This window comes from Pantherophis guttatus, chromosome 6, assembly GCF_059756535.1.
Source record: "Pantherophis guttatus breed Tessera chromosome 6, ASM5975653v1, whole genome shotgun sequence".
In the NCBI taxonomy this organism is placed as follows: Eukaryota; Metazoa; Chordata; class Lepidosauria; order Squamata; family Colubridae; genus Pantherophis; species Pantherophis guttatus.
Window position 1 is genome coordinate 48,417,392 of NC_142068.1, and position 15,811 is coordinate 48,433,202.

Consider the following 15,811-nt stretch of genomic DNA (forward strand, 5'->3'; position numbering starts at 1 on the left):
CATATATATATATATATATATATGACATGATTCCAGAGCTGATCATTCAATAATGGCAGAAGTAGGAAATACTTCTGAAGTGACTCTGGTGAGAATGGGGATCAACCTCACTTCAAGAGGCAGGATGTTCCATAGGGTGGGGGCAATGGCAGAGAAGGTTCACTCTCTGGATCCTGCCAGTCAACATTTTTCAGCTGATTAGATCCTTCAAATCCTTTTCTGCCTGATTGGTGGGATGGGTCAATATAATTGGGATGAGATGTTCCTCAGATAACCCCTTTCTTCCCTTCTGGTGCGTATGTGAAACAATATGCCTAAAATGAAAAATATGCACACATTTTTATGCAGTCTTTTAAAAAACAAGCTAACTGAAATGAAATTGCAATAGAATTAACCTAAGCTTACAAGTGATAAATTCATACAACCCTACTTGTCTATCCTCTTATTTCCAGACCAACTACTGCAGCTGACTTTAATCTCCTGGCTTCATTTAAACTTGGCTTGCTAGTCAGAAACTAATCTGCACAGCTCTTTGTTTTCTCATACCTTTCAAGGTTACATTTAGACCCAAGGGCCTTACAGTTGCTCAACCAAGCTCCTAAACTATATTCAGGTAAGAACTGTGTCCAACACTTCTTTTCTGAAGAAGCACAGGCTTGGAATGGCCCCTCCATAAAAGCTAGTTTGACTTCATATCATTCATGTTGAGAAAGGCAAAAATCCAATTTCCAATCTACAACCTTCTAGCATGAGCCAAGATTAAAAACATAGAATTCAGCAACTGAGATGTTTGAAAGGTTTGTGAAGACAGAACAGATTTAACCACTTTGGAAACTGGTGGGGGGAGGTGGTTTCTGAAGACCTTGCTGTTGTGGCCCGCCAGCAACCAGCAGGGCTGGCAGCAGAGTTGGACAGTAAGGAAGTTGGGGAGGAACATGGACCAGTCCTGGGGGCTGGGGAAAGCTCGGATGAGGGCTCTGCGCCAGAGGCAGAGAGGGAGTTAGACAGCGGTGAGGCAGAGGAACAGCTAGAGCCCATTCCCAGTGTGAGCATGTGCAGAGCTGCCAGAAGACAAGAACAGCTAAGAAGGCAGGGTCAACATGGAAGTAAAGCCATACCTTGGAGATAATTGGCCCCTCCCATAGGAAACAAAAGAGGAGCGAATGGGGAGGGGGCTTTTGCAGGAAACAATTCGTTCGTTCAGTCATTTCAAGAGTGGAAAGTTCTGTTCGTGACTCTAAGAGATACTGTGCCAAGTTTTGCCTTACACTGTGTTTGGAAACAAATTATGTGGCAGCATACCAAGCAAGATAAGGTGTGTTGATAAATATTCCTTGGAAAAACTGTTTGGACATGCCTTGCTGACTATGAATGAAAGTAATTCACAGTTGTGTAAATAAAAGAGGTTTTGCCAGGACCAAGACTCTGCTTCCTGCTTTTTAAGGGAGTCTAGGTCAGAACAATTGCAGCTTTAGCCATGTGTAGGAAATCTTTGCTGGAGAAGTTGGGTCTGAAAAGGAGACAGCCAAGGCAGTGACATACTGGGCTCAAAAGAAAAAAAGTTGGTGCAGGGAACCAGGAAAGAAGGTAAGTGAGTGAATGAACGCTTGCTGCTGCTTGCTGAGGCTTCCCAAGGCATAGCAAGCACCTGCAGAGTTGTGCGGTTCTGAGGATGTTTGCCTCCCTTGCAAGGCCAGATATAGGGAAGTCAAAAGGACAGAGATGGTGGCACGGGAGTAGTAAGGAGTGAGAAACTGAAGTGCCCCTGAGGTCTTAGGAGTGGACATGCTGCCAAGTGTCTGAATTTTAATCACAGGATTGTGGAGGTGCTACAAAGACCATAATTTTGGACACACATTGTAAGTCTATTTTTGAACGGTTGCTGAATGAATGGTCATAAATTGAGGGTTACCTGTAGTCACGAAACAAAGACTACCTATTTATACCATAACTGAGATATCAGAAGCATATTATTTTTGAGTTGACAATGAGACATCAAATATTGTTCTAGGGTTCACTATCTGTTGCAAAAGGGCTTCCCCTTCTAATTCATGAAGGGGGAAAAGCTCCAAGGAGTTCAATGGTGATGGATAGGTATTTCATGTGATGAAAGCCCCTTCTGTCAATTTTCATGCAGAGCAGAATGTGTACAGGTTTTGCCTTAAATTCTTCACTATACAGAGATGAGCTCTGAGCCCAACACTTCAAAGCAACTAGAAAAAGGTTTTTAAAAGTTATAAAGGAGCAATATAGTTTGATTGTACCTTAATATAGCAGGAATGATAGAACTATAAATATGAATCTATGGAATGATTGGAACAAGAACCAAATTATTATTCCAGTTCTGGGGCTGTGAATATTGCTTTTTCTCCTCATTAATCCCCTCTCCCCATAAAGCCAAAAAACTTTTCTGACTTATAATTTGCATCTTCTAAAGCAAAGGCAAACTTGGCTTTCTGTTGGAAAGGAGATGATAGGTTCATTGAATAATCTCAATAATCTCTGTACTTGTGCTTTCTTAAAGATTAGTTTGATATTTAAAAATAATCCAAGGTCCTAGCCACTTTGAACATATTATATCAATTTAAACAGCATTAAACCACTCACTCATCATATCTTCCTATATTGAACAGGATAAGTCCTACCTCAAAAGAGCAAAAGAAAAGATAAACTTGACCTATTAATTTAAATAGGCAGGCATATCATAGTACACAAAGATCAAACTTTGAGGCCACACACACACACATACATACACACAAATTCCCTTCAGAAAGTAAGAAAGTTCAGAACTGTCTGTGTTTGCAGACTTGGTTAACAACAAGACAAGGAAATATTCAGATGCTGAAGCTGCTGTCCTGTTAATTATACAGAGTTTTCTATCACTTCCTATGTCTACCCCGTTTGTGAAATGCATGACTTGAAGATACATCCTAAACACAGCAAATTTTTTCCTGTTCTGTTTGTCATATATCCTATGTACCAGTTATAGTTTTGGAAAACTACTTCCTCCATTGTGTTTCCACTGTAAATTCTGCCCAAGGGAATGGAACAAGGGGGAGAAGAGAGAAAGACAGAATGAATAATTCTGGTTGCAATCATAACCACTCTTAAAACGATTGCAACTTCTATGCATATCAAAGCTTTACTGAAACTGCTTATTTGCTGTGCAGCTCAAGGGAAAATAAAATCAACTTTCCATGCCTTATTATTCTTGTCCTCATCTGACATAAAAATCATCATCAGTTTTTTGTTTGATATTTTCAGAGCAATTTGTCAAAAAGAAATTATGCAGAAAAGTCATTAATCATTTCCTGTGATTAAACAGGATTGAAAACAAACTGATGTATGTTTAACCCACTTTGAAAACTTTTAGATAGTTTTTAAAAACGTTCTTTAGAGAGAAAAAAAAGCACATGCATGCATGCACACAAAGTTTTATGATGTAACAAGAGCTTGTTGAAACAATAGCTTTTTTTGTAGCCATACACCCTAGAAATCGAAACCATAAGGTAATTACCAAAGGGAATGGGAATCCTTTGTAATATCCCTCAGATCTTTCCGGTTATTGCTCTCTCAACAAGACTGCTGAGCTAGTGACCTATTTGGCGGATATAGAAACCCAAGCATTATAACATTGGAGTGCTCTAATATAGAAAGCAGATTTTTCCTGGGGAGGCTTCAAGGTCCCTAAGCTGGCAATAGCTCCATAAACAGAGGGGGAAATGTGTAAAGGGGCCTGATGGGGAGGAGGGGAAAAGGTCCAGCATATAATTTTTTCCCTTTTGAGCTGCCAACCTGAGCAGTTAGGGAGTTTTACTTCTCCGTGGGAAGTAGGAAGAATGAGCCAAAAGGCTTGACAATTGGAAAGGGCCAGGAATGAAAAGTAAGGGAGAAATTAAAACCAAGTAATGAAGTTTCCAGTTAGCCCTTTCCAATCCAAATCTGGAAAGCAAAGAGGAAAAATGATAATGGGCTGCCACTTTATATAGAAAAGGTTTCAAGTTCTACACAAAACTGATCTGAGTTGCATCTGCCTTTCTTTAAATGAGAGTCAAACCTTCGCTTGTTTTGGAGATAGACTAATTTTATGTTTATGGAAATGAATTTAAGAAGATGTGAATTATTGTTATGTAGAATTGATCAGCAATCTTTCTTAGCCCTACCTAGAAATGCCAGAATTGAATAGAAATTTTTGCATGCAAAGCATGCGCCAATACTTTTTGTTAGATTGTAGGCAATTCAAAAAATAGATTATATTTTGCTTTCAGAGTTGCACAACGCTGCTAATTTGCCAACCCTAATAATGACTGTATGGACAAAGTGCTGTTCCCAGCTGTCAATTTCATAATAGCTTACTATGTTTTATTTTAATTCATTCCAATCCATTCTCAATGCTACATGAAGAGGCTGGGTTAATTTTCCAGTATTTAAATCTGAGAATTTTTAATGAATATATTGTATATTGCTTACATGTATATAATATCTTGTATTTTTTTCCAGGAAGGAAACTTACAAATTTTCATAACTAGAAATTCATATGGAAACAAGGACTAAGGTGTCCTGTTTATCATACTAAACTGAAATGGCCAGATAGTCCTTGACTTAAAATAGTTCATTTAGTGACCATTTGAAGTTACAGTGGCATTGAAAAAAATGACTTATGATAATTTTTCATACCTATGACCATTCCGATGGTCACATGAACAAAATTTGGACACTTGGCAATGGATTTATATTTATGATGGTTGCTGTGTCCTGGGATCATGTGATTTGCAACCTTCCAACAAGCAAAGTCAATGGGGAAGCCAGATTCATTTAACAACCGTATTACTACTTATCCACAGCAGTGATTGTAACAACTGTGACAAGAAAGGTCGTAAAATGGGGCAAAGCTCACTTAATAACTGTCTCACTTAGCAACAGAAATGTGGGATCAGTTGTGGTCCTATATTGAAAACTACCTGTAATTAGCTCAGCTTATAGCTTTGTCCATTATTCATCCATTCAATAAAACTGTTAAAACAATATGGCTATTCACCAAACACCTCAATCTCCATGTGGTAAAAGCACTGTGTTTATAAAGACAACTTGCTAGTAAATATTTCAGAAACGTTGCCTTTGTGCCATTGGTACTTTGGGCAGGTTTCATCCCACAAGTGATACCAGAAGTTGAATTTTAGAGGAAACTTTGGGCAAATCAACTTGTAATAGAAATCCACATAATGTCAGTTCGTAAGAAGTTAACATACATAACACCAGATCATGTTTATTAAAATATAAGTTCATGCTCAGTAGCTGAGGTATAATTCTAACATATACCCCATAAACTATGTGGGTTTTTTTTTCCTCAGTCTTTTTTATGTTCGCTTCCCTTTCCACTACATTTTATATTAATATACTGGTAGACGGTCCATATGAAGCACTAAAAAAGGTTAAATAGTCAGAACATTTCATAGAATAGAATAGAATAGAATTATTTATTGGCCAAGTGTGATTGGACAGACAAGAAATTTGTCTTGGTGCATACTCTCTCGGTGTATATAAAAGAAAAGATACATTCGTCAAGAATCATAAGGTACAACACTTAATGATAGTCATAGGGAAACAGTCAATATAAATCTTAAGGATACCAGCAACAAGGTTACAGTCATACATTTTATCTTGTGCAAAAACAGAAAAAACAAAGAAACAAAGATTCCTAAAGCAGCTTTTCTTTGATAAGAGTAACTGCTGTAAATAACTTCCCTATCAAGCTACATCTCATTTACTTTACAATCATGATTGCAGCAGTAAAAAGCAGGAGATATAACATGCTATTTGCAAAAAGGACAACTTCAAATGCCTAAGCTGATATATATTAATTTTATGAGACATTGTTAGTCATAATCTAAAGCAGTTATCCAAATGCTTCAGTATAAAAAGCATTAAACACAATCCCAGTGTGTCTTTTCATGAATATGCTTAAAGAGAAAAAATCACCAATTGTGCTGAACTGATACAAACAAAAATCAAGAGAGCAGAATAAATATCTGGCGTTGCAAAATAGACACATTATTAGCAATTGGGCAGGCCAAAATACCTGCCTATTTATGTTCAGAGAGGTTGATCAAATGCATTCTGTCCATATTTGAAATATGATTTTCTCTTGAACCAGTTTTAGATAAAAAGCATTGATGAAATATAGTGTTATGTTAATTGCAACTATATCTAATACAACATTTCTCTGTAAAAAAAAAAAGGCTTTAACCTCCTTGCATTTAAAAAATTCATTTTTGATCATAGGAATTCTCTTCCTGCTGACAGTTATATAATATTTTTTAAGTACTGTAGTGTTTGTAGTACTGGTAAGTTAAATACTGATAAAAATAAATTTCCTATTCAGCTGACATTGAGATAAGGAGGGATTCTGGCCTAGAGCTATGGGCTTCAAAGACTTGTTTGTTTTCATCTTATTGAACCTTTGTCATGTGCATTATTTCAACATCCATGTTCCATGTTCTTCTGAATTCCACTAAAAATCAGAAACATCACAAGATTGCAGCATGACTCATTTAAATATGAACAACTATCTTGCTTAAATTTTGAGTTTACAATGCCATGTGATAACACAGGATTAGGGACCAGGTAGGATACACAAAGTAGAATTTCAAGATTCTGAGAATTATCTTTGCCTAGAGAGGGATAGCAACGTCAGAAGTGCTACTGTACAGAGCAATAAAGTGTGAACATGTATTTTAACTCCACAGAACCCTGAATACATGAAGCTTCATGTATGTGCATATGCCTTAAAATAATAGCTGCAATGATAATGATTGTTCAATTCTCCCTACCACATTTACACTCTCTTAAAAAAGAGAATATGAATATAGAACACTCCTCCCCATAGGAAGATTACATGAAAGAAATCTTATATGCAGTCTTGACCAATGCTGTACCTTATCAGCTAGAGTTTCTACCAATTGTAGAAATCCCACTGTTTTTTCTTCAGGTGACACATTTATATAAGGATGCCCGCAGACATAGCTGCACATGTGTGTACTCACAAAGACAATAGGCCAGAAGCCATAGTTCAAAAAAGGGGCAAAGCTAGAACAAAAGGAATGGAACTGTTTAGCCTCTCCCCTCCCGTTCTGTTTACAGAAAGGACAGACTCAGAAAAGATTTTGTGCTGGGCTGCAAGCCTAAGAATTCGTTGGATGTGTTCAAGCAGAGGCCAAAAGCCATCTGTCTCAGATGCTTTAATTTGGATTCTTTCACTGAACAGGGGTTTGGACTCAATGGTCCCTTCCAATTCTATAATTCTAGACTGAGTTATATGGTAAATATGATTAGAATTTCTGTATACTACATTTTAAATAAAGTATAGACCACTTTGCATTAAATGAAATCACAATTAATCCTGTCAGGCAGCAGGCCTGCATCTCTCATTCTTCTATTCTTATAAAGGAGCAATGTCTACAACGCAGCACCTCTCCAAACGTATATAAGAGTCTTCAGGGATTGAGAATCCTGATTTTCCAGAGCCCTTATTTGTATAGAGTGCCTTCACAGATAAGAAATTCCCCTCTGCAACAGTTCTATATCTGGAGGAAAATGAGATGACAGTAGGACTAGCAGATTTAAGACTTAGGGGAAAACCTATCTGTCATTTAGCTAAATATGGCATATTGTTTTAAAATAATAACACAACAAAATAAGTTGTTAACTCCAAGGGATGAAATATTCAACAATATTCCACCAATGGTAATACCTCTGCAAAAGAGCATTGGCTGTAGTAATTAGCAAGCCAACAAGGAAGGAAATCTATGCAAAATGAGTAGTTTCATTTTAATGCAGTGATATGCCACAGAATTATCAACAGATTGGTATTAAAATGTTATTTTTTTCTAAACATGTAATCATTTATTTGTTTAGGGTAGAGAATGCAAGACATTAAAAGTGGTACAGCAAGTATAGCAATCTTTTCTAGCGTAGGAAGCAAAGACCCTAAGATAGTCACTTTCATGCTCTTTTTTAACTGTAGTAAATGATTATTTTCCTATAGTCCAATTAAGCACTAAGGGAAATGGGGATGTTGTTTAGAAGTTCATGTGACCTGTCTCCTTCAGGTCAAGCTCATCTTCTGATACCTTTACAGGCATGGCAGTTTTCTTGGCAACGGCACAGAATGCTTTGCCAGTGAAACCACTGATATTATTGCTAGCCTTTAAGATTTTTTTCTGTCATACTAAGATAGTCAGATAGTCACCTTTTAATAGCTTATCAAGTTACATGGCTGCACAAAGAACAAGGAATGAGTAAGTGAAACATGGCAGCTCATGATGCTCTTAAGTTACAATATGCAGTCTGTTTTTAATTAAGATATTAAATATCACATATCCCCTTTTCTACTTAACAGAGAAGAATATCTACAGAAAATTTTTTTGTTGAAATATTTGCTAATGCATCAGTCACTGTTATGTGGTTTAAGACATAACTGGAATCACCCTTATCACATCCAGCTCTCTCTCTCTTTCTCTGTTTGTACTAATATGACAGAGAAATAATACCTTGCAAAGAAACTAAAGAGCTAATTTGTATTGCCTATTCTCAATGTGCATGTAAAGATTCGTAAAAAAGCAAGTCCTTTGACACACTATAAGGCATCTTTGCACATTGATCTATTGGAATGTCCTCCATCTAATCTCAGCGGGAAAAGATGTGAGATGAGATTTAGCAATTGGTTCCAAATGAAATTTATCCTATTGGAAATCCCTTCTGCCAGGGGAAAAAAGCAATCAAAAGAGAAAACACACAGGTGGCCTAATCTTTCCAAAAGTTAGTCTGAAATATCAACATTCTAACCATATAGGTTTCAACTACGTGGGAAGCTTGAACAATAAGGCAGAAAAATCACTACCAATTTTATATTGCAATCATTACATTTCAGCTAGGCCAAGTGTGCATTACACAAATACATCAATCACAATTTTACAAATATAAGAAAAGTTTAGGCATGTTAGAACTTCAGCTTAAAGGTTTTGTATTCACTGCAGATTCACAAGACATTAGGTATGCATAAGATAAATTATACACAGTAAAACGGATACAAAAATTTTAAAAAATCATTAAAATTCTGATTTAAGGAGTCAGCAGTATCTATCATCAGCTAATTTATGGAATTTATTACAGGAATGAGGTGCTCCCAGAAGAATAAATGATATTTTAAAAAATAGTTATGGACACCCATGACAAAAGGGTCATTGGAAAGGAAGCCTATTTTTTCCATTAGTAAATATTGGTAAAAGGAGACAGCTCATATTAAATAAGCATATGTCCATTTATCAAGGTGCTTTAAGCCTAGCAACAGTGACACAAATAGAGACTGAGTTCTGTTTAGTGTTGGTATGTCTACTTGTTAAACTGAAAAAATAAATACAATATTGGTGGATCTTTCTAACAATAAATCAAAACATGCAAATATATATTAGTTTAATTAATATTTCAGTAGGAGCCAGTTTGATATAGTGGTTAAGGCACCTGGCTAGAAAATAGAAGACCAAAAATTTCAGTACCACCTTAGGAACAAAGACAACTGGATGATCTTGGGCCAGTCACTCTGTTTCTGCCCTAAGAAGCAAACAATGGGCAAGCCACTTCTGAAATTTGGCCAAGAAAACTACAGAGACATGTCCAGGCAGTCACTAGGAGCCACCAATGACTCAAAGGCATACACACAAAGAATGAATAAGTACAATGTAAAAAATTATTTATTTATTTATTTATTTGTTGGCTCAATTTATATGCCCCCTTCTCCAAAGATTCAGGGCGGCTTACAATGTGTTAAGCAATAGCCTTCATACTTTTGTATATACCTGCTTAGTAGGGCTTTCGCACCCCCCCCCCCAAGCGGTGTTCTTTTTTATACAAAGTCAGCTTATTGCCCCCACAATCCGGGTCCTCATTTTACCTACCTCGGAAGGAGGGAAGGCTGAGTCAACCTTGAGCCTGGTGATATTTGAACTCGGAGTAATTGCAGGCAGCTGGCAGCTAAGTGCTTCTTAACAGCACTTTAGTCCACTGCATCACCAAGGCTCTTATCATAAACCATTCTCAAATTGGGGTGGGAGAGGAATGAAAAATTGAAACCTACAGTCCTCTCCTCTCCTCTTGTCTCCCCTCCCTTCTCGTTTCATGCAAAAACCTGTCAAAGTCGGATTGACCTACCTTTGAGTTAATAAATTTATTTACTCTTATTACAGTATATTTTAAGGAAAACAATGATTTGGCTACTAGAAAAAACTACCAATCCAAATGTGCTTTTATTGCATCAAGAGAAAATCCCAGTTGGAGATTTTCTGAAGAAACCATTCAGAGCCCCCCCCCAAGATTATGTTAGTATTTTTTTATTATAAATTATTTCATAACTTTATCATTTCAGTGTAGATCCAGTGCAGATTTGGCAAAGTCACTGATTTATTCCCAACTTTTCCTTTAAAAGTTTCAACTGTATATAATGAAAAGGCAGCGAAGTAGGGGAAACTACTTTGGCAGCAAAGTAGAAATGTTCTAAAAAACATTTAAGGATTAAAAAGGAGCTTTTCAAATGATATTCAGTGTAAAAAGCTCTCCACTCATTTGTCTCTGCAACTATCCTCCAGATGTAGTTTTTGAGAAACCATATTGCCCTGAATAGAGAGGAGACACAGTTCAGTAAGCTGACACCTCCCTTGTCTTAATAGCAAACTCTCTTTTTCCCAATTGCAACCAGAGGAGTTTTTCAGCTTTTTCTCTAAGCAAAGGAAATAGAAACAATTTCAGTTTAATCTCAAGAATGGAATGAAATGAAAAATAGGGGGAGAAACAGACTAGCCCAGACAGAGTTCAAACTTGCATGTAATTGGAAAGAAGTTTTATTTCAAAAATTAAAGCAAACCCTCAATCTCAAGAAATTTGTCATATTGCCTTAATTAATTCCTAACCCCTTATGTCTTTTATTTTGTAAATCTGAGGGCAAGACCCTATTGTTTAGGAAAGGGGATGTAGACACAATGGGAGTTTCTTTGATTTCAGACTGAAGTATAAAAGTTTTAAATTAAAAAATTATACATTAGACTGCAAAGCAGAATCATACAAATGTCACTCATTGGCTATACATCTCATAGATGTATATTATCAACTCTAAAGCAGCCACAACAACAAAAAGCACCATGAATACCCTCAAACTTATTTTCTTTGTCTTTTAAGCAAAAGCACAGAACTAGTATGTACTCTTCCCCAAAAATGTTCCACAAAAGATAAAGCAAACTATAAAAGATGCAACAGAAGTACTTAAATAACTGTTTGATGATATTTAATTTATTTTAGTCTAAGAAAAGATCATATAAGAAACCTATAAGTACAGAAAAGATTTATACCTATTCTTATCTCCCATAAGGAACTTACAAGTAATCATATATGTTTCAGCAACAGTAGTAGTAAATCTATTGATTTATGGGAAATTACATAGGAAATTACACTGCTTTCAAAAGCCAGGTATGTGTATATGCCTCTAGAATTTAGTAGCAAATCTCCTAGAAGCAAACAATAAAAATTGGCATGTAAGCCTTTGTTTGGCTTAATACAGTTACCAAAAATGTTGAATCATTGCTCCCAAATCAAAGGAAAATAAAATTCCAACTCTATATTTTTTCATAATATTATTTCATGTTCCAAATTATTTTTAAAAGTGTGGTTCTGAACGGCTAAGGTTCAAAACTCAGTTTGTGTTATTCTGGACCTCCCAATTCTTGTTATGTCTGAAGGTAAATAATCAATACAGGAAGAAGAGAAAAAGACAAGGAAGTTTCTGCAAATGCCCAGTTGGCTGCCAGATGTCCATTCTAATGGAATGCCTGTTGTTTTCCTGGATATATTCTTCATCTGCTCTTCATCATGAGTCCTTCCATGTATATCACATTATTCTCTTTCAAATTACTGTCTCACCCACTCACCTGGCTCCCTGTCCTTCAATTGGAACCTTAATTATATGCATTTAAAGAATTTCTATGTTTTCTCTTGCTTTTCTTGTGATTCACAAGCAGTAATTGGAGCCATGTTTTATTCCTGAATATAGCCGTCCAAAAAAATTAATTTAAATAATTATTTATTTCTATTTCACAGCATTCCATACTCTTGACAAGAATTCCAGTTGAGAAATATTCTATGTGAATCTATCATTCCATGCTATACTCCTGAACAAGGGGCACCTCAGAAGCCATAGCCCTATTTCTTTTCTTACCCCTGAAAGTTACATATTCAGCTGACAGTCTCATTTAGCCTTTCACAGTAACTCATGGAAGAAGATGCATAAGGCTATCCAGTGTGTCTGCATTTACGTCATATCATCCAATGAACACTACAGAAATAAGGGGTTCATGAACTTTTTGTCCATAGTAAAGGATTCTCAAAGGATGATATAGAATATTTGGATCAGTGAAAATGCAATTTACCAGACGTTCCATAACCACCTCAGTTTTTGTATTTCTTCCATAAGTAAATGGTAGAATTATTGACATTCATGTACAGTTGATTTAAGTCTTTTCAGTATGTAGATTTCTTAAGTATTACAATACTGTTTCTTTATATGAAACTTAAGCTGAATCCACAGAATATAGGACAGCACCTTCAATCAATCTACAATATAAACATATTCCAATTTAGAAAGATAATTGTAGTTTACCTAGATGATTTTAAATTGTTTCATAAAAGGATCCAACCCCATGTGGCAAAAGCCAAATGGAAAACAAATCTATACACATACCCAACCCCCAAATCTATATCTATATGTTTTATCTATTTTGAACTGTGATCAGATATTATAGAATAGAATAGAATTCTTTATTGGCCAAGTGTGATTGGATACACAAGGAATATGTCTTGGTGCATACACTCTCAGTGTACATAAAACAAAAGATACATTATTCATCACAGAGTAGAAGGAGGTGCTCTAATCAGACCTGTCTCTTGTTAAAATGTTTCAATTTGAATTGTATTTAACATTAAAGATCAGTCTTCCCCAACCTGATGCTGTCCAGATGTTTGACCTGCAATTCCTATCACTGCTAAACAATACTTTGTTGCTTTTTCATTTCATTCCAACATAAATAATTCTTCAATGAAGATCAATTGCTCTTTGCTAATTAGCATACAGCATACATGTACTACTTTACTATGAATTACATTAAAAATGTCACAATACACAGCTCTTAAAATGTATTTTAAATCTTTCATGCCATATAATCTATAACAGTCCACCTTTCCCCCTGTTCTGTGACTGACAAAGGTGGAGTTACCATGAAAAATTTTTACCCCTAGAGTCAATTGTTCTAAAGCAGCTCATACAATAAATCTTTCAAAACAGTGGGAAGAAATGGAAATAGTGACATTTTCTCCAGTAGAGCAACTATATAATACTAATAGATACATTACATACATTATGGATTCTCTTCTTCCCCACATCCCCAAAGTTTTCCATTAAAGTACATTGAGTAATTAAGGAAAAGCCGAGGAGAGGTTGTTAGAATAGAAAATCTGGCCCTAGCCCAAATCAAATGGTGCAGGAGAGAGAAATCTACATGCAATGCAGAAAAATTCAGGAAGACTGATGAGGCTGTGGAGAATAGAGAGGGTTAAGAAAGAGAAATATGAATTTTCAAAAAAGTAACATCTTACCACTTTCATTCTTCTCTATTACATCCACCACTTCGCCGGCCTGCAGGCTGATCTCCGAGTTCTCCTGTTTCTCATAGTTAGATACCACCACATACTGCTCCAGGATCATAGGTTCAGAGCTAGCGTCAGCACCTGGAGAAGGGAAAAAGCAAGCTGTGAGCCAGCTTCCAGCCATGGCTCCTTGAAAAATCACCTCTGTCCATCCGACTCAGGATAGGCTGACTTGTCACCAAGGCCAAGCCAATCAGAACACAACTGTGGCTCACAGCGTATCCCCAAATGGCTGGCCATAAAGGAGTAGTTTCCTCTGGCCCACAGCTCAACAGAACAGAGGAACATTGGAGAATGACTGAGGAAGAGACAAAAAACAAAACAAAACAAAGACCCACACTCAAGTGTTTAACACAACAGCATAATGCAGACATTAAAATGCAGGATGGAGTTTGAAAATAAACCTCTTTCCAACATGGTTCCACACCATACTCATTCCTATTCAGAGAGAAAAATCCATCCCAATCACAGCCAACATAAAAGGGCGAAAAAAAAGGAAAGCCAGGGCTGCTCCGATAAAATGGGATAAAAAAAACAGAACAGTCTAGTTCGCAATTTCTTCCCCTTATAGACAGAGCTCCTGCTTGCTTTTTACAGGCTTGAGACAGGCAAAAGAGGGTTGTGGACGCCAATCATATTTGCCTCTCGCTGCAGCCCTTAAATAGAAAACACATGAGCAATGTTGAAAAAGGGAGGAGGGAATGGAGGAAGGGAAGAGGGGAGGGTGCAATGGTCTGTTTACTTGAAACAGAAGAGTTATAGCACAGAATCCTGCTTACACAGCCCCCCTCCTGCTCCACTGTTCACCTTCTTCTAAACACAACTCAAAAGAAGTGTCCCTTTAAAGTAAACTGCATAGCAAATCTCTTGCTACAACTCTAGCACTGCAAAGTGCTGGCAAAACCTGCTCCCATATTTTTCTACCACCTCCTCAGATTCCTAAGTCTCCCTCTCTTTGCTTTATTATTTTATTATGCACCATTTTTGCTACATTTTCTCCAAGTTGATTATATGAAACAGAAATAATAAACTTATTCTGCTACTATGGTCAGTTTTTGTTTTTTAAAATTGCTTTCCACAGCAACTTGCAGCAGAAACATGCGTGCCCTTTGCTCATCAGTCACTCAGAACATAAACAAGGGCTTAGCCCGCCCACTTCTGAACACCCACAGGAAAATCGACTCTTATACACTGCCCTTTGGCGCCGGCAAGGAAGAAATATGTGCTACAAAAGCATTTTTTTTAAACCAGTAATATTTTTTCTCTTTTTGAACTCTTACCCCACTTCACAGCATACAGGCATATTTAGGAATAAGCATACTTAGGAACAAAAGACTGAAAACCCCAAAAGAAGCCAAGAATTTCTCTCAAAAAAACTTGAACTCCTTAAAGTTTGAGAGATGTTTACTAACATATTATATGAATCTAATTGTGCATATCAACCCCCCTCCCTAAATTCCTACAGCACAATGGCATCCTTTTGTCCCTGTGTATTCTTGTCTACATCTTCAAAGCCATGCTTCTGTATTTAGTTTTTTTCCACTTGCAAGGGTGGAACACATGACCATATTTATATTACAGGTAGTCCTCAACTTACAACAGTTTATTTCAAATAGTTATTCAAAATTACAATAGCACTAAAAAAGTGAGTTGTGACTGTTTTTCAAACTTATGACTGTTGCAGCATCCCCATCATCACGGGACCAAAATTCAGATGATTGGCAACTGGATCATATATATGACAGTTGCAGTGTCCCCGGGTCATGTAATCAGATTTTGTGGCCTTCTGATGAGCAAAATCAATGGAGAAGCCAGATTCACTAACAACAACCCTGTTATTAATGTAATAACTGTAATGATTCCACTTAACGATGGTGAGAAAGTTTGTAAAATGGGACAAAACTTACTTAACAAAGATCTCGCTTAGCAACATAAATTTTGGGCTCAATTGTGGTCGTATGTCAAGGATCACTTGCATTATCTAAGGTAGCATTCCAACAAGCAAGCATATCCTGTTTTATAATCAATATTCCTGCATTTGGAACTTGGTGTTATTTTTTTTAGATTT

The 15,811-nt window shown here is 36.6% G+C and overlaps 1 protein-coding gene across 4 annotated transcripts in view; it reads right to left on the bottom strand.

Annotated features, from left to right (window-relative positions):
* Nucleotides 1-15,811, bottom strand: part of SH3PXD2A (SH3 and PX domains 2A) — a 108,452-nt gene that overhangs the window by 62,420 nt on the left and 30,221 nt on the right. For 2 of the 4 annotated variants that reach the window (XM_034440017.3, XM_087872850.1), the window contains one exon: nt 13,693-13,824. In XM_034440017.3, coding sequence (XP_034295908.2) covers nt 13,693-13,824 — 132 coding nt within the window. Of the gene's footprint in view, nt 1-13,692; nt 13,825-14,081; nt 14,420-15,811 lie in introns of those variants that run through there. The other 2 variants (XM_034440020.3, XM_034440019.3) reach the window with 2 other exon arrangements.